The 26,060-nt window shown below is 47.2% G+C and overlaps 1 protein-coding gene across 2 annotated transcripts in view; it reads left to right on the forward strand.

The window, feature by feature from the left end:
- Fam171a1 (family with sequence similarity 171 member A1) overlaps positions 1-26,060 on the forward strand; it is a 119,681-nt gene that overhangs the window by 51,679 nt on the left and 41,942 nt on the right. For both annotated transcript variants that reach the window (XM_052157123.1, XM_052157124.1), the window contains exon 2: positions 18,677-18,904. In XM_052157123.1, the coding sequence (XP_052013083.1) occupies positions 18,677-18,904 (228 nt within the window). The remainder of the gene's footprint in view (positions 1-18,676; positions 18,905-26,060) is intronic.

Consider the following 26,060-nt stretch of genomic DNA (forward strand, 5'->3'; position numbering starts at 1 on the left):
CCATGACCACGGCAGCTCTTATAAAGGACAACATTTCATTGGGGCTGGCTTACAGTTTCAGAGATTCAGTCCATTATCATCATGGCGGGAAGCATGGCAGCATCCAGGCAGACACGGTGCTGGAGAAGGAGCTGAGAGCTCTACATCTTCATGTAAAGGCCTATAGGAGAAGATTACTGTCTTCCAGACAGCCAGGAGGAGGGTCTCTCAAAGCCCACCCCCACAGTGACATACTTCCTCCCACAAGGCCACACCTACTCTGACAAGGCCACACCTCCTAATAGTGCCACTTCCTGGGCCAAGCATATCCAAACCACCACACAAAGCTTCCTCTGGAGAACCTCTTGCCTTCCAATAAAATAAGTCCAACACTTACCAGTTTTTGTAATGAGGTAGTGTCTTTGCTTTCTGGCATCCTAGACTGCGTACATCCCTAGTGAGTCCTCCACAGTGTGGGCGCGCACACACACACACAAACACACAAGGTCTTGTACTGAGGCATGCTTGTGTAGGTCAGAGGGCAATCTCCGTTATTTGTCTTCAGCTTCTACCTTGCCTGAGGTCGGATCTCTTCATTACTGACTGTGTATGCCAGTTTGGTTGGGCTGCGAGATTACAGAGATGTTCCTGTCTCCATCTCCTGGGAGTGCTGTGATTCCAGATGTGTGCTACCACACCCAGCTTTTAAGGAAGCACTAGCCTTGGGGATTTGAACCCACAGCCTCACACTTGCATGACAAGCGTGTTGCCCACAGAGTCATCTCTCCCCTCAGATTCTTTAAGATGCCCTTTGCAGCACTGCCACCATTTATACATTTTGAGTTCTTCTCCAGGGTCTTTACCCTGAGTCTGATTCTCTTCCCAGCCAATGCGGAGGGAACATCTAGTCCTAAAAGAGCAAAATAAATTATGCTAAGTTGGCTTACAGGATGACAGGGTGATTTTAAGGTTTTCTGCTGCCTGATTCTAATAGTTTAAAGGTGGTGCTTTCAAAGAAGAACCAGTAATACTATCACCACCCAAGTCTCGGCAGATCATCTGCACAGAAGTCCGTAACTGGGGATGCGGTCGGCGTGGCTCCTGCATAGTGTACTCAAGACCCTGGATTCGATTCCCACCACAACAGAAACAAACACACTCATAAAATCCAGTCCTTAAAGTCTCCTTGGTCAAGTTCTTCCTTCTGTGAATCCCCAAGCTAGGAGCCATGCCTGGCAAGAGAGGTGCAGGTAAGTTTCACAGCGACACCACCCCTGACCTGTTGTCACCATCTGTACATGGGTGTCGCCCCATTTGCAAGCTCATGTCCACCCTGTCAGGCCTTCCCTGGTGATAATTAAAGAGCACTGTGTCTGGTTCCCTCTCTCCCTCCTCTCCTCAGTGTTGCTAAGTGGCAGAACATCAGGCTTCTCTTCTTCCTCTTCCTGTTCCCGCACCGTGCACACGCACAGTCAGTACACCAGCCAGCTCCCCAGCTCTGGCTCAGGTCAGCAACATTTCTCTCTTAGCCCTTCGTCCCACACGTGTCTTCTACTGGAACCTGCCTTACACAATGCTGTAAGATAGTCCCTCCCCTACTTAAAATCGTCAGTGACCCTCTGTCTGTCAAAAGTCTTTCATTGACTGCCCTGGTCTGCTAAGTTGTTCTGCACATGACCATAGTCTTAAAGGTGACTTGGAAATTAGTTCGTCTCATCTGAGGTTGACCCCAATAGGTGCTTAAGCATTTTCTTTGATCTAAAAGTTGTTATTAATTTTAGAAAATTCGCCCTCATAGCAAGCGTGAACATAACTAGCTCTCTACCAAAACTCTGCACACAACATGGCCTCAACCAGGGAACCCCGGTTCATCTAGTTTTTTAATAGAAGTTTTATTGTTATTCTGGTAGGAAGCAGCTTGCTGATCAAGAGACAGTTGTCACTGAACACTGTTATAGTCCCTGAGAGGAATGGACAGGCTGGACCACTAAGGAGACTCCAGCAGCAGGGTACAGCCCATGAGCAGCAGAGGAGTGAGGATTGGGAAGAGCTCTGTGTGTGTGTGTGTGTGTGTGTGTGTGTGTGCGTGCGTGCGTGTGTGTAAGGAGGAGGGGGTAAGGATCAGTCAAATCAACCATTTAGGATTGGTTAATTTGCATATTTTAAGTCTGTTCTAGAGTTTTGAGGCTGCCCTCAGTTTTCTGCTTTCTGGCTCTGGGATAAGGGCAAATCCTGTAACCTGGAATATAAAATCACTGTAGGATGTAATTAAGGGTGTGGGCTCTGGATTGGCCAGTTGCTTATAGAAATCGAGCATCGGAATGTGTGATTTATGATCTCTAGGAGATAGTTATTCTGGAGAACGGTGGTCTCTGGACCCCGGAGTGGTCAGCTAAGCTCAAGATGTCAAAGCGTCAGAAAGGCAGGACACAAAGCCTTGCACATCCGTGCACCTGCTTCCCCTTGTGCTATCCTGCCGATTACAGGCTGTCTGTGCACCCTTGATGGAGGGCAAAGGGTTAAAGATGGTGGCACAGCCGAGACCCCTCTGTAAAGAAAAAACCCAGACACTTCACACAACTTCCTCACAATTCCAAGTTCTTTAGGCCCATGTCCCAGGGCCTACACGGTCCACCCCAGGAGCAGACCCTCAGCCAGGACACTGGGTGACTGTCCCACTGTGGCTCCTGCTCAGGGAGGCTGCTGGCTCAGCAGTCAGATTCCAAAACTTCGCTTTAATCTCTTTCACATGTGGACTTCTCTGCCTGCTTCCGTAGTCGCAATGCTTTTGGCTAATGGCCTCTCTCAGGGACATAACCGTTGGCCTGAAGCTTCCCTAACTTTAGAGTTCCTGGTCTGAGCCAAACAAATATTAAATATCTAATCCATGTTGGCGATGGGCAATGTTTAACACCGCCTTTGTGAAGGAGAGCTAAAAACAGCCTGAGGTGGAAACATAAGGGCTCTTTGGAAAGTTGGATGGACGGGGCTTCGCTGGGGCTTTGCTGATGACACGCACCACATACTGGTCTGCCTTACACTGCGTAGTTGAGCTGCATTCATCAGGACTGCATAGAGAGAAATGCACCCGAAAAACTTGTGGTGGAGTGCTGGCGTGTCTTCCGCTTCTGCAGATTTGGGCTGATTGGCAGAGTGAAGTCAACCGAGACGGACATGCGCGTGCGTGCTGAGGCATGGTATAGGAGGACATGTGGCGTTTGGAGAGAGTAGAATTAAGACTTGGAGGACAGTGACAGAGGCTGAGCGAGGCATGCGGCTGCAGCTAGCTGTGCAGTGCTGTGGGTCTCACCTCCACGCTGATCTCTGCTTTGCCGAGAGAGGTACAGCAGAGAACTCCTGTGGTCCCACCGGGTCACTCCTACTGACTCACAGCCGAGGCCTGGCTGTCTCTGCTAAGTCGTGTCCCTGCTGCTGATTTCTATGTGCAGTCCCAACTCTATCGAACTGGACTGCGGGTGTGTCTGTGAAGTGTGTGTGAGTGGATCGAGCTGCCGCTGCCTGCTGACCTGTGAACTGAACTGCCGATTTCCAGACAACACAGATGGGAGTTTCTCCAAAGAACCTTTCTAAACAGATCCACTTCCCCTGTATCCTTTCTTTCCCATTACCTCTGAAGGGTGGTGGGCTAAAAGGGAGGTTAAAGTATTTAAGAACTATCACTAAAACTAGGTTTTGAAAAAAATTAAAGTTACACAGCACCATTTCCAAGTATAGCACAAGTTATAATAGAGCTGCCCCTTGGAAAAAGAGCTGTTCACTGAGTCAGCTGTGAGGGGGTGTGTAGGGCTTTCATTGTTCAGGGTCTCAGAAACACTAGTGACATTGCCAGGACATGAATATTAAAGGTTAAAAAGTGAAAGGTTAATCCACTTGGCACTGATCTATGAATTTAAACTGTGTGGAAAATATTACACATTGGTGTTTACAATTGGAAAATTAGTCAGAAACAATACTTTGCTGCTTGTAATAGATTTCCACCCCTCCCCCTACCCTAGGTGAAGCAGGGTATTTCGGCTGTGTTATGAAGTTTTAAGTTTCTCAGAAAACTGCACATTGAAATCCATTTCACAATTATTGGTGTTAATCTGCCCATTGTGAGACTTGTTTTGCCCTGTTTCAAAAGAGTTCCTTTAAACAGATTTGAAAAGCAAAAGAGGTATTTGACTAAACAAAAAGAATATGTTTTTGAACGCCAAATGAATATCGACCCGGTGACCTACTTAGCATATCATTTGGATTCTGCCCTTGGGTGACCTAAATGTGGCCTCCATGGCTTACAGTTCAGTGAGAACTAAACAGGATCGGTGCCTTAGACACGAAATACTCACCCAGGCTCAGGAGGACAAGCCTCGCTTCTACTTCTTCCTGACATCCTGTGGGAAAGGCTGGACCTCTGTGGAACTCTCTAGAACAGCATGTTAAACCAGTGAAACGGGACTTCAGGCCGGTGGGAGGGAGGGAGGGAGGGAGGGAGGGAGGGAGGGAGGGAGGGAGGGAGGGAGGGCGGCCTGAGCAGAGGCAGGGATGGAAGACCCAGCTTAGCCTCTGCCAACCAGGATTATTAAACCTGGATCTGAAAACCTGTTGGTGAAAGGACACCGCTTGGGACGTGGAGCCTTCACATCATGTCTCCCTCTGGCTGCCATGCGCCTCCCCAGCCCTCAGCCTCCTCCCTGCCTTGCTACATAATGGATGGGGTGCTTTGCCTTCCTGAGTGACCATCAGAGACTCTCTAGAGCCGAGGAGTCTAGCCTTCCCGGAAGCGAATACCCTCTCCTGCATAATTCTATAGATGCTGGGAGCAGAGATGGCAGTTTATGGGTCATGGTAGAAACCATCATCAGCATCCCTGCACCAGCGTCCTGAGCCCTGCTTTCCACAGCAGCCCAGGAAAGCTGCGCTGTGCACCAAGGTGCATTATATGTCAGGAACCCAAATCTTTCCTAGCGGGCAGCGAGCCGACCTGCCCTTCGCTGTAGCAGAAGACATTAGACCTACCTTGCCTGGCTATTCACCGGACAGATATCCTTAGAAGACAACCTGGGACCCTACGTGAGAACTCTGGTCGAGTGCTTCCTACTGTGTAAAGGGCCCTGGCTCCACCGCCTGGTCTGGCAAAAACTGGGAGTTAAAGGTGGCTTGGCACGGGCCTTCCGTGCTTTGTTCATGAGCTGTGTAGAAATGGAAGAGGTACGCTGTGTGGTCACTATTGTGTGTGAGAGGAAAAGACAGATTCAGATTCAGCAAAGTACAGCCAACTCCTCGGTAAAACCTATCTGGAGGTCTCTTGGGACCTGTTAGGTTCTTTCATGTGATATTTTAACAGTCAAATACTGGCATCAGATGACTATAAAAATATCCAACACGTGTCTTCACTCTATGAGAAGTACCTCTAACTGACCCCTCTCGGTAGCCGAGAGATTACAGGCAGACACATTGCCCAGTTCTTTCTTTTTTTTTAATTTTTTATTAGATATTTGCTTTATTTACATTTCAAATGTTATCCCCTTTCCTCATTCTCCCTCTGAAACCCCCTTTCCCATCCCCTCTTCCCCTGCTCACCAACACCCCCCTCCAACTTTCCTGACCTGGCATTCCCCTACACTGGGAACATCGAGCCTTCACCGGACCAATGGCCTCTCCTCTCATTGATGTCTGAAAAGGCCATCCTCTGCTACATATGTAGCTGGAGCCATGGGTCCCTTCATGTGTACTCTTTGGTTGGTGGTTTAGTCCCTGGGAGCTCTGGGGGGGGAGGGGAGGGGTACTGGTTGGTGCATATTATTGTTCCTCCTGCAGGGCTGCAAACCTCTTTAGCTCCTTGGGTCCTTTCTCTAACTCCTCCATTGGGGACCCTATGCTCAGTCCATTGGTTGGCTGTGAGCAATGGGTATTTTGATACCCCTTCTAAGAAGGACCAAAGTATCCACACTTTGGTCTTCCTTCATCTTGAGCTTCATGTAGTCTGTGAATTGTATCTTGGGTATGCTGAGCTTCTGGGCTATTATCCAGTTATCAGCGAGTGCATATCATGTGTGTTCTTTTGTGATTGGGTTACCTCACTCAGTATGATACTTTCTAGTTCCATCCATTTGCCATGAATTCATTGTTTTTAATAGCTGAATAGGTGTACTCCATTGTGTATATATACTACGTTTTCTGTATCCATTCCTCTGTTGAGGGACATCTGGGTTCTTTCCAGCTTCTGGCTATTATACATAAGGCTGCTATGAACATAGTGGAACATGTGTCCTTATTAATGTGGGAGCATCTTCTGGGTATATGCCCAGGAGTGGTATAGCTGGGTCCTCAGGTAGTACTATGTCTAATTTTCTAAGGAATCGCCAAACTGACTTCCAGAGTGTTTGTACCAGCTTGCAGTAAAATTCTGCTTTGAACCTGTACATTGTAAGTGGCAGAGCTGACCCTGATCAGGTTGCCAACGCCCAGAGCTCTGTGCCCAAGAATCGCGCACTCTCACGGCTTCCAGTTCTCTGTGCTTAAGAAGCTGGTGGTGGAGTTGGTGACAGTGTGGCAGCACTGTGGTGGCAGTGCTCCTGGGTCACAGTGCTGATGGGGGGCAGGTGCTGATAGGAGTGGGGATGGTGGCTATAGTGATGGTGAAGGGTTAATGGTGGGTTGCTGCGAGAGTAGAGGTGGTTGTGGTAAAGGTGATGGTTTTTAGACTGTGTTTCACGGGTAGAATTAGCGGAGTGCTTGCCTTCTAGGCAAGATCAGGAAGATCCTACCAGCAGATGTGAACCCACTATTGTTACTCGCCCCTCTTCCAGCAAATCCTGCAACCTCCTCAAGGTGGTTACCATTGCCGGTCTATGAACAAAGAGCTGTGGGTTACAGTGGTTGTAAGCGCCGGTTGCGGTGGTGCAGCCCGGTAGGATTTGCTGAAGGAGGCAGAAACAGGAAGAGTCATGAGTTCGAGGCCAGCTTGGGCTACACAGAGGCCATAAACCTTTTCAAGGTCTTCTGATTGAGGTTAGCAGCGTCGAATCCCTTCCTATACTGCTTTGCCACAAAATGGACACTCCAAAAATGTTCCTAAATAGACACTGATGTGGCCTGAACTACGTCAGCTCCATCTGGATCGTGCTTCGAGATGAAACAGCTCAGTGTAGCTTGTTAAGTATCTCCCTTTCTTTGGGAGATAAGCACATGTGTGTAACGTAATCGCCACACTGAGGCTTCTGAGACGCCTCCCTCTGTCCCTCAGACTGGTCCAAGTGCCAGGGAGTCTCACACACTTGAGCCATTCACAGCCTTCCAGCGGCCTCTTCAGCTGGCCCCATCGTTCCCATTTTCTTTAAATTCTCAAAGTAATTAATGAGCCCGATTCCTCCCAGTTGCCTCCCACTTAGCACTTGTACATGCTGAGCCTCTTCCCAAGGGGAGATATGATTTGCTAAAATCACCATTATCATTCTCTTCAAATCTCAAGGCTTTGTGCAAAATAGATGCTATGCAGTTTTGCTCTCACTGTATCCCTAGACGCGCCCCCCTCCCTCGCCAGAGAAACGATATAGGTGGGTCTGGAAATATGCACACACAATTTTTTTCTCTACCCAGGTTGCCTTGGTAACCACTGCACCAGCATCTTCCCACAGATGTCTGAAGCTTGGCTGAGGTGTGTACGCTAGTTTTCCAGACATGTTTACTGTTGCTCATTAACCTAGGAATCCCCTGAATCTTCCAGATCTGCATGACAGGAATTTGTGCCTTTGTGGGCGTTTTTTAAACCAGTGAAGCAGCAGTACCTTAAAGCGCTTTGCTGGTACTGCAAAGTGGGGGTTCTCTGTTTGTCACCATATTGTGTCACTGTCCTTCTCATGTTCAGTCATACGGGGACTGTGTGTAGCTCAGGAAGCACCCCCCTCATGTCTGCACTGCTATGTAATTACCATTATATACCGCACAGCGTCTGACAAGAAGGGAATATTGGTAGACCTATGAATACTCATCAGCCTCCATGGACAAGTTCTGTGAAGCTTGGACAGACCAGGACTTTTTTTCCCCTTTAGCCATATTTACTATGTTTTATATCATTAGCTGTTTTAATTATTCTTTGGACAAGCCACATTATCTTTTTGCTGAGTAAGTCCTTAAGTGGTCCCTGATACCACATGTAGAAGGCTGAGGTCCTATTAGTTTAGTTTGCTGTATAACTGATGAGATTACTTATTTAGGTGAGATCATTGGAACATGATGCCTTTAATTTTTCCCATGAGCATATGGTTGTGCATATAAATTATGCAAGTCCGGCAGTAGTTTTCAAAAGACCCTGAGATGTTTACCCCTTAGTTAGTTGCAAGAATTCAGCTACCCTAAATTTGCTCTAATGGCAGGAGGCACGTGCTGAAGCAGCCCTGGCAGTCCTCGTTTTTATCATGTAGCACAACAGAGTGTGGATTGCCGCTGGCTACCTTAGCAGTGAATGGACGAATTTTGCCAGAGCCTCAGCCAGAAGTTACAGGAGGTTCTTGGTATTTTCTGTTTCTGTTATAGTGTGTTTAAAACGAAAGGTGTCCTGACACTTGAAAAGTAGAAAGGTGAGGGTATATGTGTGTGTGCACGTGTGTGTATGTGTGTATCTGTCTATGTGTGTGAGAGAGAGATGAGACAGAGAGAGACAGATTCCTTTAATTAATATATTTTTATAAATGTTTGGTATTCTGCATTTCAACATTCTAACAAGTGGATTAGAAATTTCTGTTCATTGGCTGATCATCAGTTTGTGCTTCTAACATCTTGTGGGCATGTGGATGATGAGGTAGAGGAATCCACTGATTGTTTGCCCTGAGATCTTCTGGCCAAGCAGAAGTGTGTACATAGGAGACACAGAGAGCTAGAGAGGCTGAAGTGAGGAGAACGTCGCGTGCAGAGCCTGTCAAGACTGAGATGGGAATAAGGTGCTCTAAGAATGAACCGGTAGGGCGGTAGGGCTCCCCAGCTCCCTGCATAGACCTCTTCTCTTTGTTTCCCAAGCTGAAGCTATTGTGTCTACCACATTACCTTCTCTCCCTGAGCTGCCCCATGTAAGTCAGCTGCCTGGGGTGGTAGACCATTAAAAGGCACAGAACGGAGTTCTGAATTCCTAAGGGCTGTTGTTGCAGACTTATCTTCTCGTAGAAAGGAAGCCAGATACTGGTATAGGGATTGCAATACCCTCGTGAACACTAAAGATGCTTTTAAAAATAAACCAAGCAGATGTAGGAATTCTTTATCAGACATGACCTCAGATCAACAGAGAGGTTTGGGGAGGCTCTTTGTACCATCAACAGTGAAAGGTGTTACCTGGAGACCAGCTGCAGAGGGCTAGTCAGGGAGCGACAGGGTGTCTACAGCCTCGCACTGAAGCACGCCTGCCCTGCTGCCCATTCTCTGTGGGGGACCAGTACAAGGGTCTGACCTCTGCATTCATCAAGCTGAGTATTCCTGTTAGAATCAGACACAGGCATCGCCAAGTGCCGCAGTGAGGCTGGGAAAGGAATCCAAGAACATACAAGTTATAGCAGACAATCGTTAAGCTATATGAAATGTTACTATCCTTCTTCAGTTTATATATGACACAATAATTTCTTTTTGAGGCAGGAAGTTGCTATGTAGCCCAAGCTTGTCTTGATCTTGGGGTTATTGTTACAGGTGTACACCACCACACCTAATTAATACTATCACACATAATCTAGTATAAAATATATAACAGGCCTTTTAAAATAGATGTATAATTTTTAGTGGACTTCATTCTCTAAAGTTTGAAAATTTTAAATGATTTGTTTAAGAAATAAAAATAAATCATAAAAGGTGCATGCACCCCAAATAAGTTATGGGAATACAAGTGGCAAAGTACATTTTAATTTTTTCAGATCATTAAGTCAAATCAGCCTTTTTTGTGCTTGTGAAAGAGGTGAGTTAGCCTGGCAGAAAGCCGGCCTGCTGTTCCTCACTATCTAGTGACACAGAGATTCAAATCACACACTGCTCTGCTGAGACCCAAGCACACATATCTTAGATAAAAGAGGAGCAGAGGTCTGGTAACACTTTAAAAATAAACTCTCATTTTAGAAAACGTCTTAAGTGGCCAAGTGATCTTTTACTGTTCAGTTAAGAGATGTGAAGCCCACGGTGGTTCTGCTAGATTGGGGTTAAATATAGCTAATCACAGGGCTGGCTGCTAAGCATGGTGACTTCCTGCTCAGCTGCGTGGCCTGCTGCTGGGCAGTTCCCAGAGCTCCAGGCAACATGACATCAGAGCGCCGGCCTGCAAGGGAGAAGTGGCTCTCTCTTTCTACCAGGCTCTTAGAACCAAACCAGAGAGATGTCAGGCCCCCCACTAGCCTGGACTAATTTGGAAACTCAGTTCAAAAATATTCCAAGAAAGGAAAAATTAAAACCCCTCCCCAAAAGAAAGCCAGTTTGGAGAAACTGAGAAGGGACACCAAAGCTCTAACAGGCAGCGGACAGCTCCACAGAAGTCACCACCACTCAAGTCCAGTCCCAGGACTTCCCAGAGTTCCTTAGACTGGGTGTTGAGAATGCAGAAGGGTAGGAGGTTAAAAGGGCAAGTGGACATTTCTCCCAGCCTTGGTCCAGGGAAAACCTCAAGTGTTCTGGAAAGTTTTGCACCAGTGAATGGTTTTAAAGGAGAGATAGAAGGTGCCTAATTTGATATTTGGATGGAATATTAAAAAATGTATCCCATCGATTGTATGAAAATAGAATAGACATTATCTGAAGATGAAGCGGCCTGGGAAGACAGCATGAATGTTTTCTGCCTTTTTTTACATCCTTGGGCGATTCTATCAAATCCCGATTTCGGGAATCCCTGCCTGCGTTGGGATTACATACCATAACTCAGTCCTCTTGTCCCTGCAATCATGTCTGCTTTTAACTTAACCACTTGAAGCTGCCTCCTCCCAGGCCGACAATTTGAAACAGCCTTGTCGCACTTAGTTCTAAATCTGTGGCGGTTAGAGAGGAAATGTCTAAAAGATAATGCTGGACTCCTGAGAGAGAATGTGTAGTTTCCCGCCCACAAAGCAGACGCTCCCAGCACTGCTTAAGACAGACGGACGAGCCTGTGCCCACAGAGCCACACTGTTCACGTTTGCCGAGAGAAGAGGTACTCTGAATGAAGGCCGGGAAAAATCCCTCAACATCCACTGACTCCCCATTCCAGATTCTGCCACTGGCTGAGCAAAACTGGAGGCTGAGTCAGAGGTGCTCGCTAAATTCCTGACTACAGATAATTCACTGCATGAGTGTGTGTGGCAGGAAGAGGCCTGAGCAACCACCTCTTGGCTCTCCCAGCCTGAGGAGACAGGCAGAGTAGAGATCATAAGGGAAGGCCCGGGGTAGGAGGAAGGAAGGCCTGGGGTTGGAGGAAGGAAGGCCTGGGATGTAGTTGAGGGAGGCACTCCTGATCTCTGGTCAGTCAGTCCAGGGTGGCCCAGCATCCGGGAGAGCCAGCACACTACTCACCCCAGCAGTCTTCATGAGAAGAGAAGAGAGACCACATAACTTCTGTGTGTGTCACAGGACGTGTGAGAAGACAGGTTCACCGCCAGAGCAGTGTCCTAGCCATATGTCAGGACTATCCTGCCACAGTTCCAAACAGGACAACTCCTCCGTAGTCCTCTGGCCAATGGAGGAACCTACATCTGTCCTCCAGATCAAGTGCAGTATGTCAACCCAGCAAGCAGAGCCAGGGCTATCCCCTCTCTGTCTATATGACCCCAGCAGAGCCAAGGCTATCCCCTCTCTGTCTATATGACCCCAGCAGAGCCAGGGCTATCCCCCCTCTGTCTATATGACCCCAGCAGAGCCATGGCTATCCTGTGTTTATGTGAGCCCAGCAGAGCTGGGGCTATCCCCTCTCCGTCTAGGTGACCAGGGAGCCTGGATGACGCAGGCTTGCCCACACCACTTACTTCTTGCCTCCCACTCTCAACCCTGCTTGTCACTTGTCCTGAAAAGCACCTCAGGCTGGACCCCATTGCCCATGACCAGGGCAGTGTTCATGGAACAAAGTCCAGGAAGCCATGTCCATGTCAACCGTGGTTCTGGCCCAACCCCAGATGTAAGTCTCTTTCCCAGCACCCACACCTCAGCAGGTGCTGCCATGGCTCTTTCCCAGCACCCCCACCTCACCTCAGCAGTGCTGCCGTGGCTCTGTTTCCCAGCACCCCACCTCACCTCAGCAGTGCTGCCGTGGCTCTCTGGGCTCCTCTTGGACTTGCTTTCCACTCGGGATTGGGGGAGCATCTTCTTCAGCAGTTTGTTACACTGTTTCCCCTCATCCTCTTTACTCCTTGAATGTGAATAGGCCTCCCTTCCACCTCAACACAAAGCAAAACAAAAAGCCAACAACAAAAAGTAATACCCCCTTTTAAACCAGGCACCTAATATTCTTTCTTCTGTTTTGAAACTATTTTATAGTTCTTTGTACCACCATAGCTCCTCAGTACATAATGCTTCTCAAACGAATTTTAGTAGTGTTTATTTTTTAAAAATAGTGCATAAGAAATAAAGGAAACAAAACCAGAAATATTTTGTGTTCCAATAAAGCTTTATTGATAAGCACTCAAATTTAAATTCTAGACCATTTTCACTTACAAACAATGCTATGCTCTCTTTTTTTCCCAGACATTTAAAATTGTAAAGTTGTACTCAGAAGACAGAGCCAGGCAAATCTTTGTGAACTCAGGACCTGATATAATTATAATTATATATATATCATATATATATAACGGATATATAATTATATTATATATAATATATTTATATGTGTTATTTTATATATAAATATAAGGATATATATCCTTATTATACATCTCCTTAATATATATATACATATATGTATATATATGTGTGTATATATGTATATATAATACGTATATATATTAAGGAGGTGTATATTAAGGATATATACACACACATACATGTACATATATATACACACATACGTGTGTGTGTGTGTGTACTTAAATGGCTAAGTAAAGGTGCTTGCTGCTAAAACTGGCAAGCTAAGTGCAGTACCCAGGAGAGAACAGACTCCTGAAAGCTGTCCTCTGACTTCCACACTTGTCTCACACACACACACACACACACACACACACACACACACACACACACACACGATAGATAGATAGATAGATAGATAGATAGATAGATAGATAGATAGATAGATAGACAGACAGACAGACAGACAGACAGACAGACAGACAGACAGATAGATAGATAGATAGATAGATAGATAGATAGATAGATAGATAGATAAATTTATTTTTTTAAAGTTATCCTTGGCACATAAACCATTCTAAACCACCACCCTGGGAAGGGTGTATAAAGTGCTTGCCATGCAAGTGTGAGGACCTAAGTTCAAATCCCCAGGATCCTTGTAAAACCAGGCTCCATAGCAGGAGTCTGTAATCCCAGTGTCCTAAGGCAATGGAGGAGATAGAGACAGGAGAATTAACAGAAGGTCACAGCCTTCTCTCCTGGGCATATGCAGCTGTGAACAACCAGAAGAATCTGTCTCAAACAAAGTGAAAGGCAAGAAATGACAGTCAAGGTTGTCCTCTGACCTGCACACATGTACTGTGGCACACACATGAGCATGTATATATGTGCATACATGTATGCACATCACACACAGACAGAAACACACGCATATACAAAACCAGCAGTGTTTTGAGCCAGTTTTTGGCAGCTGGTACATGTTATGGGGCCACTCGAGTTTCTGTGTCCACTGAGTATGTTACACGGCCGCTCTGACTTCTAGGACTTCAGGGCTCAGGGCTGTAGAAGGGCTGTGCCACTTGTGGTCCAGATGATGGATGGTGAGGGGTTGAAGTAGGGCAGCATTGACAGGATGCGCAGTGCAATCCGGGAGATGTGTGTTTTGGAATCAAGCTCAGCAGAACTCAGCCGTAGATCCGCACAACAAGGAGCAAACAGAGCAGTGCCCCAAGTTCAGGTTAGGAATCAGGTGTCGCCGTGCGAGCAGCAAAGGGGAAGGGTGCAGCTTCTTGAGAGCAATTCTATTTTTATTCCAGTATTATTCATCTTTTAACAATTCCGTATGTAAAGTCAGCCTGCCGTGGCAATATCCGCCCCCGCTAGCCTCTATCCCCTCTCCCACTCTCGCTGACTGCCGAGTCCCCGGAAGCCTCCTCCTACCCTGATGGCTTCAGTTTGCTTGCTTTATTTTATTTCTTGTGCCGATAACCACTGCCGCTGCATCTTCATGGCTGTGACAGTCCTGTCACGGCCAAAAGACAACTTTTAACAGTGCTCCTCGCCATGTATAGACTCTTCCCTTCAGAGTTAAAGAGGGAGCATTGGTTAAACAGAGCCTCACACTGTCAGATGCCCCTCCCAGGTGTGGACCGTGGGAGGACTTTTGCTGACTGGATGGTCTAATGCAGGGCGTTACTCTACAAAACCTGTAGCCCCATCAGCACGTGGGGCAGTGGTTCTCAACCTTCCCGATGCTGTCACCCTTTAAAACAGTTCCTCACGTGGTGGTGACCCCAACCATGAAATTATTTCATTGTTACTCCGTAACTGTAATTTGCTACTGTTATGAACCTTAATATAAATACCCTGTCCTGCTAAGTCGTTGCTAAGTGATGTCTTCCAAAGCATATCACAGAACATAAGCGATGTGACCCATTTTAGAGGACACTGAGGCAGCGGGGTGTCCAAGAGGCAGATGAGAGCAAATGCCCTCTTACTCTGTTTGCTGGCAAACCACATCTCGCCATTCAGTGCAGAGATCAGAAGCCGTAATCCCTATTGTTAGTAAATGTTACATTACCATAAAATTGTATAAATCAAGATTGCCTGGCAAAGCCCTTCCCACTCGCCTACTTCCAGGGGATTTTTTTGCAATGTGAATATTACTGAAAACTGAGTTGATTTGTGTTATAGTTTAGCATATTACTTGCGTGACAAGGAAGACCAACTTAAGTAAGAAACTCTATGTGTGTGTTATGCAGGTGTGCTATATGGGCTGCAGGAAGATGAGACTGGAGGAGTGACTGTGTTTATCCCATCCCTAACTTTCACGCTGTGAACTTGATCTTTTTTATTATTATTACATTTATTATTACTTAGGATGGGATGCGCATGCTCCAGCATGCATGTAAAAGTTAAAAAAGAAAGAAAAAAAACTTCAAGTCTTGTTTCTCTGGCTGGAGAGATGATGGTTCAGAAGGTAAAACAGTGGCTGCCCTCTGAGAGGACCCAGAGTCAATTCCCAGCACTACACTGGTAGCTCACAGCAGTCTGTAACTCCAGTCCTAGAGCCCTCCACTGCCCTCTTCTGGTCTCCTGCAAGCACTGCATGTATGTGGTATACCGACATGGGCAGAACGCCGCCCATACACATGAAATAAAAATATAGGTTAATTTTAAAAAAGGAAAAGAAAGAAAAAGGAAAGGGTTAGTTCTCTCCTTCTGCCACGTGAGTCTTGGGGATCACACCGAGGTCAGGCTTGGCCGCAGGTGGTTTTCCCCTGAGCCAGCTTGCTGGCCTCATGACGTTCTGTTTTCTGTCTCTTGGCTTTCTCCTTCCGTGGCATCCCATTTCAATGACTCTTTCTAAAAGATTTTAAGAAACTTACTTGGTGGACATCATTAGTAAGTCTGGACTTTGGGGTGCTTGGGAGCAGTGCTAGGGATCAAATCCAGGTGTCCCCACTTGTCGGGCCAGCCTTCTGCCTGAGATACATCCCCAGGTTTATAGCTGAAATCATTTCACTGTGTTCTATGGTCGTCTGCCAAAAAGATCTACTAAGTAGGTACACGGGGGGAATGGGCAAGAAGATGACCCCGTAGCTGAAATGTCCGGCTTTGCAAAGGCCGTATCAATACCATGAGGAACATAGTTGACTCGTTACCAATGCAGAGGAGAGGCTCTTCTATGTGATCACCCAGGTTTAGTGCAGAAGTGGTATTTATTTATTTATTTATTTACTTATTTATTTATTTATTTATCTTTATTGAATACTAGTTATTGAAACGAAGACCCAGCACATATGAGACATGCAAAAGCCATATCAATATCATAAGACAAATAGTTGACTAGTTACCAATGTAGAGGAGAGGCTCTTCTATGTGATCACCCAAGTTTAGTGCAAAAGTGGCATTTTATTTATTTATTCATTTTTTCATTCATTCATTCAATCCGTCTTTATTAGATACTAGTGGTTGAACCCAGGACCAAATACATATGAGACATGCATTCTACTCCCAAGCTGCACCTCAACCCCAAATCTTTAGGTACAAAACTTGTAACACTCTCAAAGGGGTATCTCACCCCTTTCTTTATTCAAGGTCTTCATTCCGCCACCCCCCCAACCCTGTGAGCTGATTCCATGTCATACATATGTATGTAAATGCATACAAGGACTGTGGTTGGCATAATGGAGCAAGCCTTCTTGTGTTCTACAGTTTCTGCCTGTGGGTTATGTTGTGCGCTCTTGACCTCCCTAGCTTACAGAAGGGGAGGGTGAAGTGTGAAGAGGGTAATGGCTTGCCTGGTGCCACATGGCAAATCTCTGGTGGAGCTGAGATTCAGTACCCAAGTAGTAATTGAAGTAGACCACCTTTGTGTGCATGCATGTGCGCGTGCATGTGCGTGTCACTGAGCAGCCTCTGTGTTCTTCACCTGATCCTCCACCTTTCCCCGCCCTCTCCCGTTACTCCGAGCGCCGACAGCCTCACTGGTGGCTAATCCGCAGAGTCTGGCTCCACACGTTCTGTGTCTGAGCCTCTCTGCTCACTTGTATGATTTCCTGGTTCCCACCTCACTCAACATTCCGAGTTGCCACCAGCTTTTCAGGCTGCAGGCAGCTTAACACATGAAGCAAGTGTGGGTGGGTGTGCCCAGGTAGATGTGCGTTCACTCCTTCCCTGAGCGTAGAGCGTTTGCAGGAGTGGGGGTCTCTTCTGAACCGGTGTCTGTCTGGTTCTGGAGTTGCCCCCTTCAGTCAATGCCCACTGAGGCTGGAGCTGGTCTATCATCGTCTCCTCCCTAGATGGTTGAGCGCCTGAGCCAGATGCTCAGTCTGCAGATTTGCCTCAGGCCCGACCTAGGTCTAAAGGGTTCTGTAACACGAATTTGGTTTGCACAAACTGCCTGACCCTGTACCTTTCATTAGCCCTTATCTGAAGCTCACAGAGTAATCTGACCCCTGACTACCCAGCATCCTCGGGTGTCTCAGACCCTTTACCTCTTGCAGAACCCACGGTGGCTTCTCCTGGAAGTGTCTCCTTGTCTCGCTTCTGAGCCCTCTCTGGTTTCGGCAGCCTTTGTGTTTGCCTGGTACTTGTCTGTCTTCTTTACCACCCGTGCGCGGCGTGACAGTTGCAGCCCTGGGGGCAGAGTCAAAGCTCAGTCAGCATCTCCTGCCTGAGTCAAGGGAAATCATTCATTTCCTTTTCATTGTTCAGCAGTGTAGACCCGTGTATTTTCAACCTTCAGTATCTGCTTTTGCTAGCGTTGTTGACTGGATGCTATGTGCACAGATCTAACCTCTATATGCGTTCTTTTGCCACATTCTTTGGGTCCTCCCTTTAAAAATAAATGTGTGTGTGTGTGTGTGTGTGTGTGTGTGTGTGTGTGTGTGAATGTGTGTGTGCATGCACGCACGCACACATGCATGTTGGGAACATGGGCATGCACATGTATGTTTCTGGGGGCCTGAGGTACAAGTCTTCCTCTATCATTGACTACCTTGTCTTTTGAGACAGCGTCTCCCCAGCCTAGAGCTCACCAACGGGACTAGTCTGGCTGGCCAGCGAGCCTAGGACTCCTCTGTCTCCACCTCCGTAGCACGGATATTATGAGCACGCATCGCTATGCTTGGACTTTTATGTCCATGTTGGGATCCAACTGCTCACGCAGTAGGCGCTATACCCGCACCTGCAGAGCCATCTCCCCAGCCCTTAAGACGTTTCTGACAGCTGGTCAGCCTTTGTGATGACCAGACAACAGTGCTAGCCTGCTTGTGTCGGTTTTGCTGGGACATTTGCAGAGCCCGCCATGAGTCTCCCAGCCAACCGCATCCCTCTGTAGTAGCAGCCTGAGGCCAGCTGTGTCCAGCAGTGCAGGAAGAGCGAGCGAGCGAGTATCTAGCCTGTTTCCTAGTGCTGCACTGTCTCTCGGTTATCTCGCTTTTCCTGCATGAGCAAGGAAAATAAATAAATAAAATTTGTGGGGGAAAAATAGGAAGTTTTATTTTTAAAAAGTTTTTTTTTTATTTTAGGGTCAAAAATAAAGTTTTGTTTGTTGTTTTATTTCCTAAGTTTTAATAATTAAGAAGAAAATGACTGGGGGCTCCCATCCATTAAGATGGTTCAGTGGTTAAGAGCACTGACTGCTCTTCCAGAGGTCCTGAGTTCAATTCCCAGCAACCACATGGTGGCTCACAACCATCTGTAATGGGATCCGATGTCCTCTTCTGATGTGTCTGAAGACAGTGACAGTGTACTCACATACATAAAATAAATAAATATTTAAAAGAAGGGGGAGGAAGAAAAAGAAAAGGAAGAAAATGATGGAGTCAAAATTCCTTGTAAAAGAACGTAGCCTTAGATGTACTTAACATGTCCCATCTTTGGCCTGCTGTCAGGGGTAATGTGTGTTTTCTGTTTCCAGAGGTGACCTTGAAGGTGCACATTAGTGACGCCAGCACCCACCAGCCCATCGCAGATGCACACATTGAGATCTTCGCCAGCCAGGTGTCTGTTGCCTCGGGCACATCCGGCACAGATGGCGTTGCTTTCCTCAAGTTCCCGTACAAGCTTGGAAATCAGCTGATTGTCACCGCCACAAAACACGCCTACGTGCCAAACTCTGCCCCGTGGAAGCCCATCCGATTACCGGGTAAGTGGTTGTCTTTCTCTAAGACAGACCTCCTGTCGGTGAGTCAGCCGGTTGGTGGCCAAGGATGAGAACAGACACTAAAGCATTTTTCCAGGTAGTAGTCAGGCAGGGAAATCTATATGCCAGTTCTGTGAGTCACCTGCTTGTGTGGAGGGATGGCGCAGTGTGTGTGTGAAGCTGGCTGGAGCCCCACCTTGTCCCTGTGTCACGCACGTGCTGACCGGCAGCACTGTGAGCTCTGTGCTCCAGGGCCCAGCAGCCTCTCTACCTCCTAGAAGTCATAACAGCCCCGCGTGGAGGGAGAGCATGAGGCGGCTGGTCACCTTGCATCCATCGCCGGAAGCAGAGAATAAGGAGCTTCCTTTTTTATATGCAGCCTAAGAGCCCAGCCCTTGAAATTGCAGTTAGCCTAGTGTAGGTAATCCCTCACAGACTATCCAGACATTTGTCTCTTTACTGATTCTAGATCCTGTCGAGTTGACAATCAATAATACCACCACAGGACAGAACCCAGGGAAGGCCAGCAAAAAGCCCTTTTCGCTAGGTTCCAGCTAAAGGAACTGTTTGATCTCCCCAGTGTATGGTTGGCATATTGAGGGTGGGACGTGCAGACGCGCTCTGTCTGCACTGGAATAGCAGCTGTACAAGGTAGGATCATGTTGCAGTCTATACAGGCTTCAATCTCAGTCCTGGCAAACACTGAGCCTCTATTGAGAGGGCAATGTATAAAGCTAATTTCCCAGGAAGCTCTAGTCACAACATCTTTGGCAACTAATTAATACATGCTCTGTTTCGCATGTGCTTGTTTGAAGACACTGTTGAATAAACACAGCTGACCTGCTAACACTCAAGCGCACAGCGCCATAACCTGTATCTGGACAACATTTATCATCTGTTCTCTCCCTCAGGCTCACTGTAGCCTCTCCTCACATTCAGGGCCTTCGGCACTGTCCATGGGGGCCGCTTAAGGTAGTGAGATCCCCAGCAGAAAGCACATGGGAAAAGCCTGGCACAGAGAGATAAAGGGAAGATAGCCACCAAGGGAGAGCTGAGACAGGCTGACAGCCTGCTGCCCCATCAGCCTCCACGCTGTGTACAGGCATGAGCACACAGGGGCTGTCAATGCGGGAGGTAAGAGGAAACGATTCAGCCAGCATGTCCATTTGTAAATACGGGACCCGTGCGTGGTGAGAATTGGACATCTAATGGCTTTCATTTTGACTCCATTAATAGGATTTGAAGAAAGGAAATTGTTTCCATAATGTCCATTTTCTCGAATGAGTCTGATAATGGGAACAAGACGGTTTAATTGAAAGCATTTTAGAGACACCATGAAAACACCTGGAACTGAGACCAGCCCTCCGCTGGCTACCCCACCCGAGTGGGCCCAGTGTCAGGGCCTTGTGTTTCTAGCTTCTGAAATGGAATTAATTGGCCTGAATCATTTCAAAAGACCTTCCCGTGCCTTTGGTTGTTTGCTGACCTTTTCAATATAATAAAGGCGCTCCTAACTAGCACGTAAAAGAAGTGTGACCAAAATGCAGGCCGGCCTCTGGTGAAAAGCCAAGGAAACTGTTGTTTCAATGTGTATTTTTAGAAGTTGGGTCTCACACTTCTGGTATTCCAAACAACTGAGGGAAAAAGAGGCGAAAGAGCTGGGAGTTCTGAAATAGGAACCGCGATGGACGATGATGCCGCCGAGATGCCTTCCTCGTTGTGTTCCGAGGTCTAGTCCGCATGAACATCCTTAGGAGAGCTTGGAGTGGATTCCTTTTCTCATCCTTAGCAGTAACTCCAAGAAGATGAATTAGGTTTTCTCTTCTTCCCTGGGAGGGAGTGTAGACGAGAGAGAGGGAATCTCAGCAAACAAGTCAAACAGATTCAAGAACTGGTCCACGTGAGGCATTGTGTTTACTAAGGGGGATCGCTCTCCTTCTCTGCTGATGGCAGCTCTTGCCGTTGCTCTGCAAAGAAACAGTGGTCTCCTGCACTGCTCTCTGACCAGGTTAACTGGCCTCTTTAAAAACGCCCACCACATTGCTACTACTGTGTCTTACAATGCTTGTGCCCTTCCTTCAATCCCTGCATCCTGGCGCCCATTAGCACTCCTTTGTGCATAGGAGAGAGAGAGGCTCTTGAGGCCCCAGGAGCTATTAACAGTTAGTTATTGCTGGGGGAGAAAGTGTCATCCCCGCGCTGATGTAGCCATTGGTAAGTTGAGCATGCGCCTCTAAATAGTCCCTACCGCAGCTCTTGCAGGCAGCCCCGATTAAACTCAGTGGCTCATAAAACCTAGCGAAGTGTATGAAAGATGGATGGGAACTGACTGGGAAGGAGAAAGCGGTCCTCAGCAGGGGGGGGGAATTGAAAGGACAAGGGCCTGAAAATGACCAAAATACACTGTGTGCATTTGTGAAGAAGCTATCACAGAGTTTCTAAATTAAATACATGTGCCCAATTACAGAATGCGCTGCCTGAAATCCTTGAGTGGCCTCCAGGAATTAAAAGTGACGCACAGAGCCTCCGCTCTTGGTGACTTCTGCCTTTTCTCTCATGAGTTGGCCAGCCTGCGTAGTTGTTCCCTGAAGGAGTCTGGCTGGCACTCTCAGGCTCTCTGTGTATTATTATCTCTAGACGCTACATTTTTACCACGTTCATGTAAAAACCTTGTGTTGTGTCTTGAAAACCCCAAGTGGAATGATTTTACCCCAGAAGTCCCCCTGTTTCCCTGAGCAAAATGAGATGTTCTTTGCTAACATGTGAGACACCCTGGGTTCCATCCTTAGTGCTGGGGGCAGGGGGGGAGGGAATCCTGGATATTTCCTTGGTGTGAAGAGTCTTCAGTTGACACCCTCTCCAAAGTGGAAAAAAATACCATGTACTGGATGGATAGTGTGTGGGCCTCTCAGTCACCTCCCATCCCTGAAGCAGTCTACAGCTTTGGGTCCATAGCCTGGTGCTCCTGCTCCCACAGCCCTTGCTGTGTGTGGCAGACCCATTACACATACTACCCCACTTGCTTCCCTCTGAAAAGTAAGATTTGAGAAACAGTTTGTCAGGACAGCTTCCCTGGAGATGGAAAGGCCAAAATGTTCCAAGTGAGACGAGTTTTGGAGGCACATTGCCGTGGTCCCCTCATGCCTTCATCCCTGTTCTGTTGCTGTGGAGGGACCCCAAGAGTGAGGCAACTCTTAGAAAACATTGGATTGGAGGTTTGCTTACAATTTCAGAGGGTTAGTCTATTACCACCATGGCAGGAACTAGAGCAGCAGCCGAGAGCAACACTACATCCTGATGTGCAAGCAGGGGCTGGGGGTGTCCGGGAGATGAGGGGGAAGTTGAAAGGGAGGGAGAGGGAACAAGAAAAGCCTGGTGTGGGCTTTTGAAACCTCAGAGCCCAGCCCCAGTGGCACATTTCCCCAACAAGGTCACGCCCACTCCAACAATGTCCCGCCTACTCCAACAATGTCCCGCCTCCTAATCCTTCTAATCCTATCAGAGAGTTCTACTCCCTGGTGGCTAAGCATTCAACTGTGTGAGCCAACAACTATGGGGGTGGGGGGAGGAGGAGCGGAGCATCTGACTGAGTTAGAAGCCACACCTAGTTCTAGGTAAAGACTACAGGTGGTTCAGAGCTCAGAAGCCCCCACACCAGGCAGCAGAGAGGTGCTTGGGGCCAATCAGGATGCTTCCTGGCTCTGGCAAGCTCAGAGAGGAAGCCTGGCATGGAGAGGCATGGGTGAAGCAGGCATTTTGGTACAGCCTACACTTGTGGGCAAGCTGCTTCCTGTAAGTGACACCCTGCGCTCTAGACATCCTGGCCTTTCTTCCTCTCCACCCAAGTGTCCTGCCTTGTGGCCTCAGGTAGAAAAAGGTATAGCTAATGTTTACTAGAACCTGTGAAATGTCCCCAGAGAAGTTCCCCAAGAAGGCAAGAAGAGTTCCCAGCAGCCTCCTCTTTGTCTGAACTATTCCCCCAACTTTGATGTCCCACTAACTGTGATTTATTTTTTGGTTTTGTGTTTGTTTTGTGTTTGTTTGGTTTGGTTTGGCAGGACTGGGGATGGAACCCAAGGTCTCAGGCATGCTAAGCAAGCATTATATCATTGAGCTAAATCCAAATTGTATCCAAATTTTTCCTTTTCTTTCTTTTTTTCTTTTTCTTTTTTTGAGTCTTACTGAGTGATAAAATTTGGCTTTAAAGTAGCTGTGCCATCTAAGTAGACCTTGAATTTTTCAATCCTGCCTCAACCTCCCAAATTTTCATGTACCATAAAACAAACCATTTCGGAGACTATGGAAATGGCTCGGTCAGTAAAGGACTTGGTGAGCAAGCTTGAGGACCCGACTTTTGCTCTCCAGAACCAAAGTAAAACACGAAGCACGATGTTGTGCACTACATCGTAGTGCTGGTGCTGAGGCTGAGGAGGCAGAGATGGGAGAGTCTCTCAGTATGGTCGCCAGCTAGTCTTGTCAAAGAGTGGGCTACAGGGTCAGCAAGAGACATGTCTCAAAAAGTAAGATGGAAAGAAACAAAGGAAGACACTGATGCTGGCCTCTGACCTCCACGCGCACATAAACACATATGCACCTACACACACACACACACACACACACACACACACACACACACACTCCCCTACACCACACACCAGAACCCACCATTTATAAAATGCATGCTTCAAAATACCTGGCTAGCTCAGTTGGTAGAGTATGAAACTCTAGAAGAGTATCCTTCATGGTTTTGTGCCTCTATGATAACCCCGTCATCTATTTCCAGCACATTCCAACACCCTCTATTAACCATATCCATTAGTTCTGACTTCCTACTTCCCATCCTTCCAGCTCCTAGCAACTTGTAAACTGCCTTCTGTCTCTGGCTGCGCCTGTTCTAAAGAGCATATATAAATAGAATCAGACAGTATGTGACTCCCATGCCTGTCATCCTCAGCACGTTTTCAAGGCTGCGATAATTTGATTGTCAACTTGGTGGGATCTAGAATTGTCTAGGAAAAGAGCCCCTGACCGTGCTGTGAGGGATTGTCTAGATTAGGTTAGTTGGAAAGACCAACCTCAACTCTGGTTGGCACCATTCCGTGGGCTTAGGTCCTGAACCGAATTAGCAGGGGAAAGCACCCTGTGCAGGAACACTCATAGCTCTGTGCTTCCTAACTGCGACCTACTGCTTCCAGTCCCCCCACCATGATTTTAATGGGCTGTACCCTTAAACTATGAACCCAAACAAACTCCTTCCTATGTACATGGCTTTGGTTACGACTTGTCGTTCAACAAGGTAAGCAATTAATCCAATAGGCCATCCTTCCTGCAGCACATGTCAGTTCTCCATGCCATCCGTATGTTCAGAATGTATTCATGATATATTCATGATATATTCATAATGCCAAACTCTGTTTCTCAGTTGACAGACACTGATTTGGGTTAAGTCCTCTTCTGCTGCTATGGACATACACGTGTGAACATACATGCACACATTTTTGCATGAACATGCCTCTGTGCTTTTGAGCTCTCTCCTGGCAGAGAACTTGCTGGGCCGCTGGTCGTTCCGGTGCCTATCAGGGAACTGTCAGATCATCCTCCGAAGCACTGAAGAGCATTCTTAGATTTGTTGTGGCACTGACCACCTTCTGCGTGTTCTCCGGCTGTTTCCTGTGGGCTGTGGTGCTGTGGTGCTGTATAACGAGTAATCCTGAAGGCACAGACCACAGACCACACTTACATGTTCTATTCAGGATATAGCTGGGAATGGGCTTGGAATATAGCTACATCTGAGGGCATTGCCTGGGTGGCGGACGCGGAGGAGAGAGAGGCAGGCAGCGCCTCAGAAGGCCTATGGAGAACCAGCACTGCCAAATCACTGAGACCATTAACATTTCATCTCTCTAGGTCTTGATATTTTCATGGAAATTAGTGTTACTTCCTGATGTCATAGTGTATATCCATAATCCTAGCCTGTGAGCTTCACTGGGAATTCCAGGTCAATCTCAGCTACATAGTGAAGTGCTGGCTAAAAAAATCAATTAACTAGTTAGTTAATGAATTAACTAGCTGGGAAGAAAGCTCATCAGCCAAGAGCTTACTGCGATGGAAGTTGCTCACTGAGTTACCCAGGCTGGCCATGATCTCACCTTATCACCACCCCATACCTATGTTAAAGAAGCTGAGGGAGATGGGAGGCTAGCAATCCCAGTTCCGAAGGGGCAGAGACAGGGAGATCCCTGCAGCCCACTGGGCAGACAGCCCTGCCTAACCGGTGAGGCCCAAGCCAAGAGAGAAACTAACTGTGTCTCAAAAGCACAAGGTAGGCAGCTCCTGAAGAATAGTACCTGAAGTTGACCTTTGGCCTACACACATACACACACACACACGCACACACACACACACACCACACAAACACACACACCACACAAACACACACACCACACAAACACACACACCTCACACAAACACACCACACACATACATATACCACCATACACTACAAAACAAATAGATGATAATAGATTTTAAGATGATAAAGAAGAAATAGCTTTTCATTACTTTTTTTGGCTCAACTTGGCCCCTCTCTTAACTTGGTGATGCAGTCAAAGGTCCTGTGAGCTTGCGTCCGTCTGTGTAGCGTAGTACCTGACGGAAGGCACTGGGGTTCAGACTCTCGCCCCGACCTGCCAGCTGGGGGATACCTGCACAACCACTTCCTCATCCCATTTCATTACTGAAGAGCAAACACCCACTTCTTAAAGTTGTTTTGATACTTGGATAAATTACCAGTCTGTGACCCTGCAGTGACACCTGCCCTGTTTGCAGTGAGAGCCTGCAAATCTTAGTCTACGGTGAAATTATTTGTTTTGTTTTGTTCTCCTCAAGTGGCATGTAACAGGCAAGTGGCATGTGAACCTGACAAAAGCGACTTCAAAAAGGAAGACTTTATTGTGAGTCACACTTAAAAAGAAATGCAATGGTGGAGAGCCTTAGTTGCAGGGGTGTGAGGCAGCCAACCACATGGTGTCCACAGGCAGAAAGCTAAGGGCAGACAGGAATGCCCAAGGCCTGCCCCAGTGGTACACTTCCTTGAGCAAGGCTCCTCCCCTCAGTGTCACAACCCTTCAGAACAGCGCCACCAGCTGGGGACATAGTG

This window comes from Apodemus sylvaticus, chromosome 14 (genome assembly GCF_947179515.1).
Source record: "Apodemus sylvaticus chromosome 14, mApoSyl1.1, whole genome shotgun sequence".
Taxonomy (NCBI): domain Eukaryota; kingdom Metazoa; phylum Chordata; class Mammalia; order Rodentia; family Muridae; genus Apodemus; species Apodemus sylvaticus.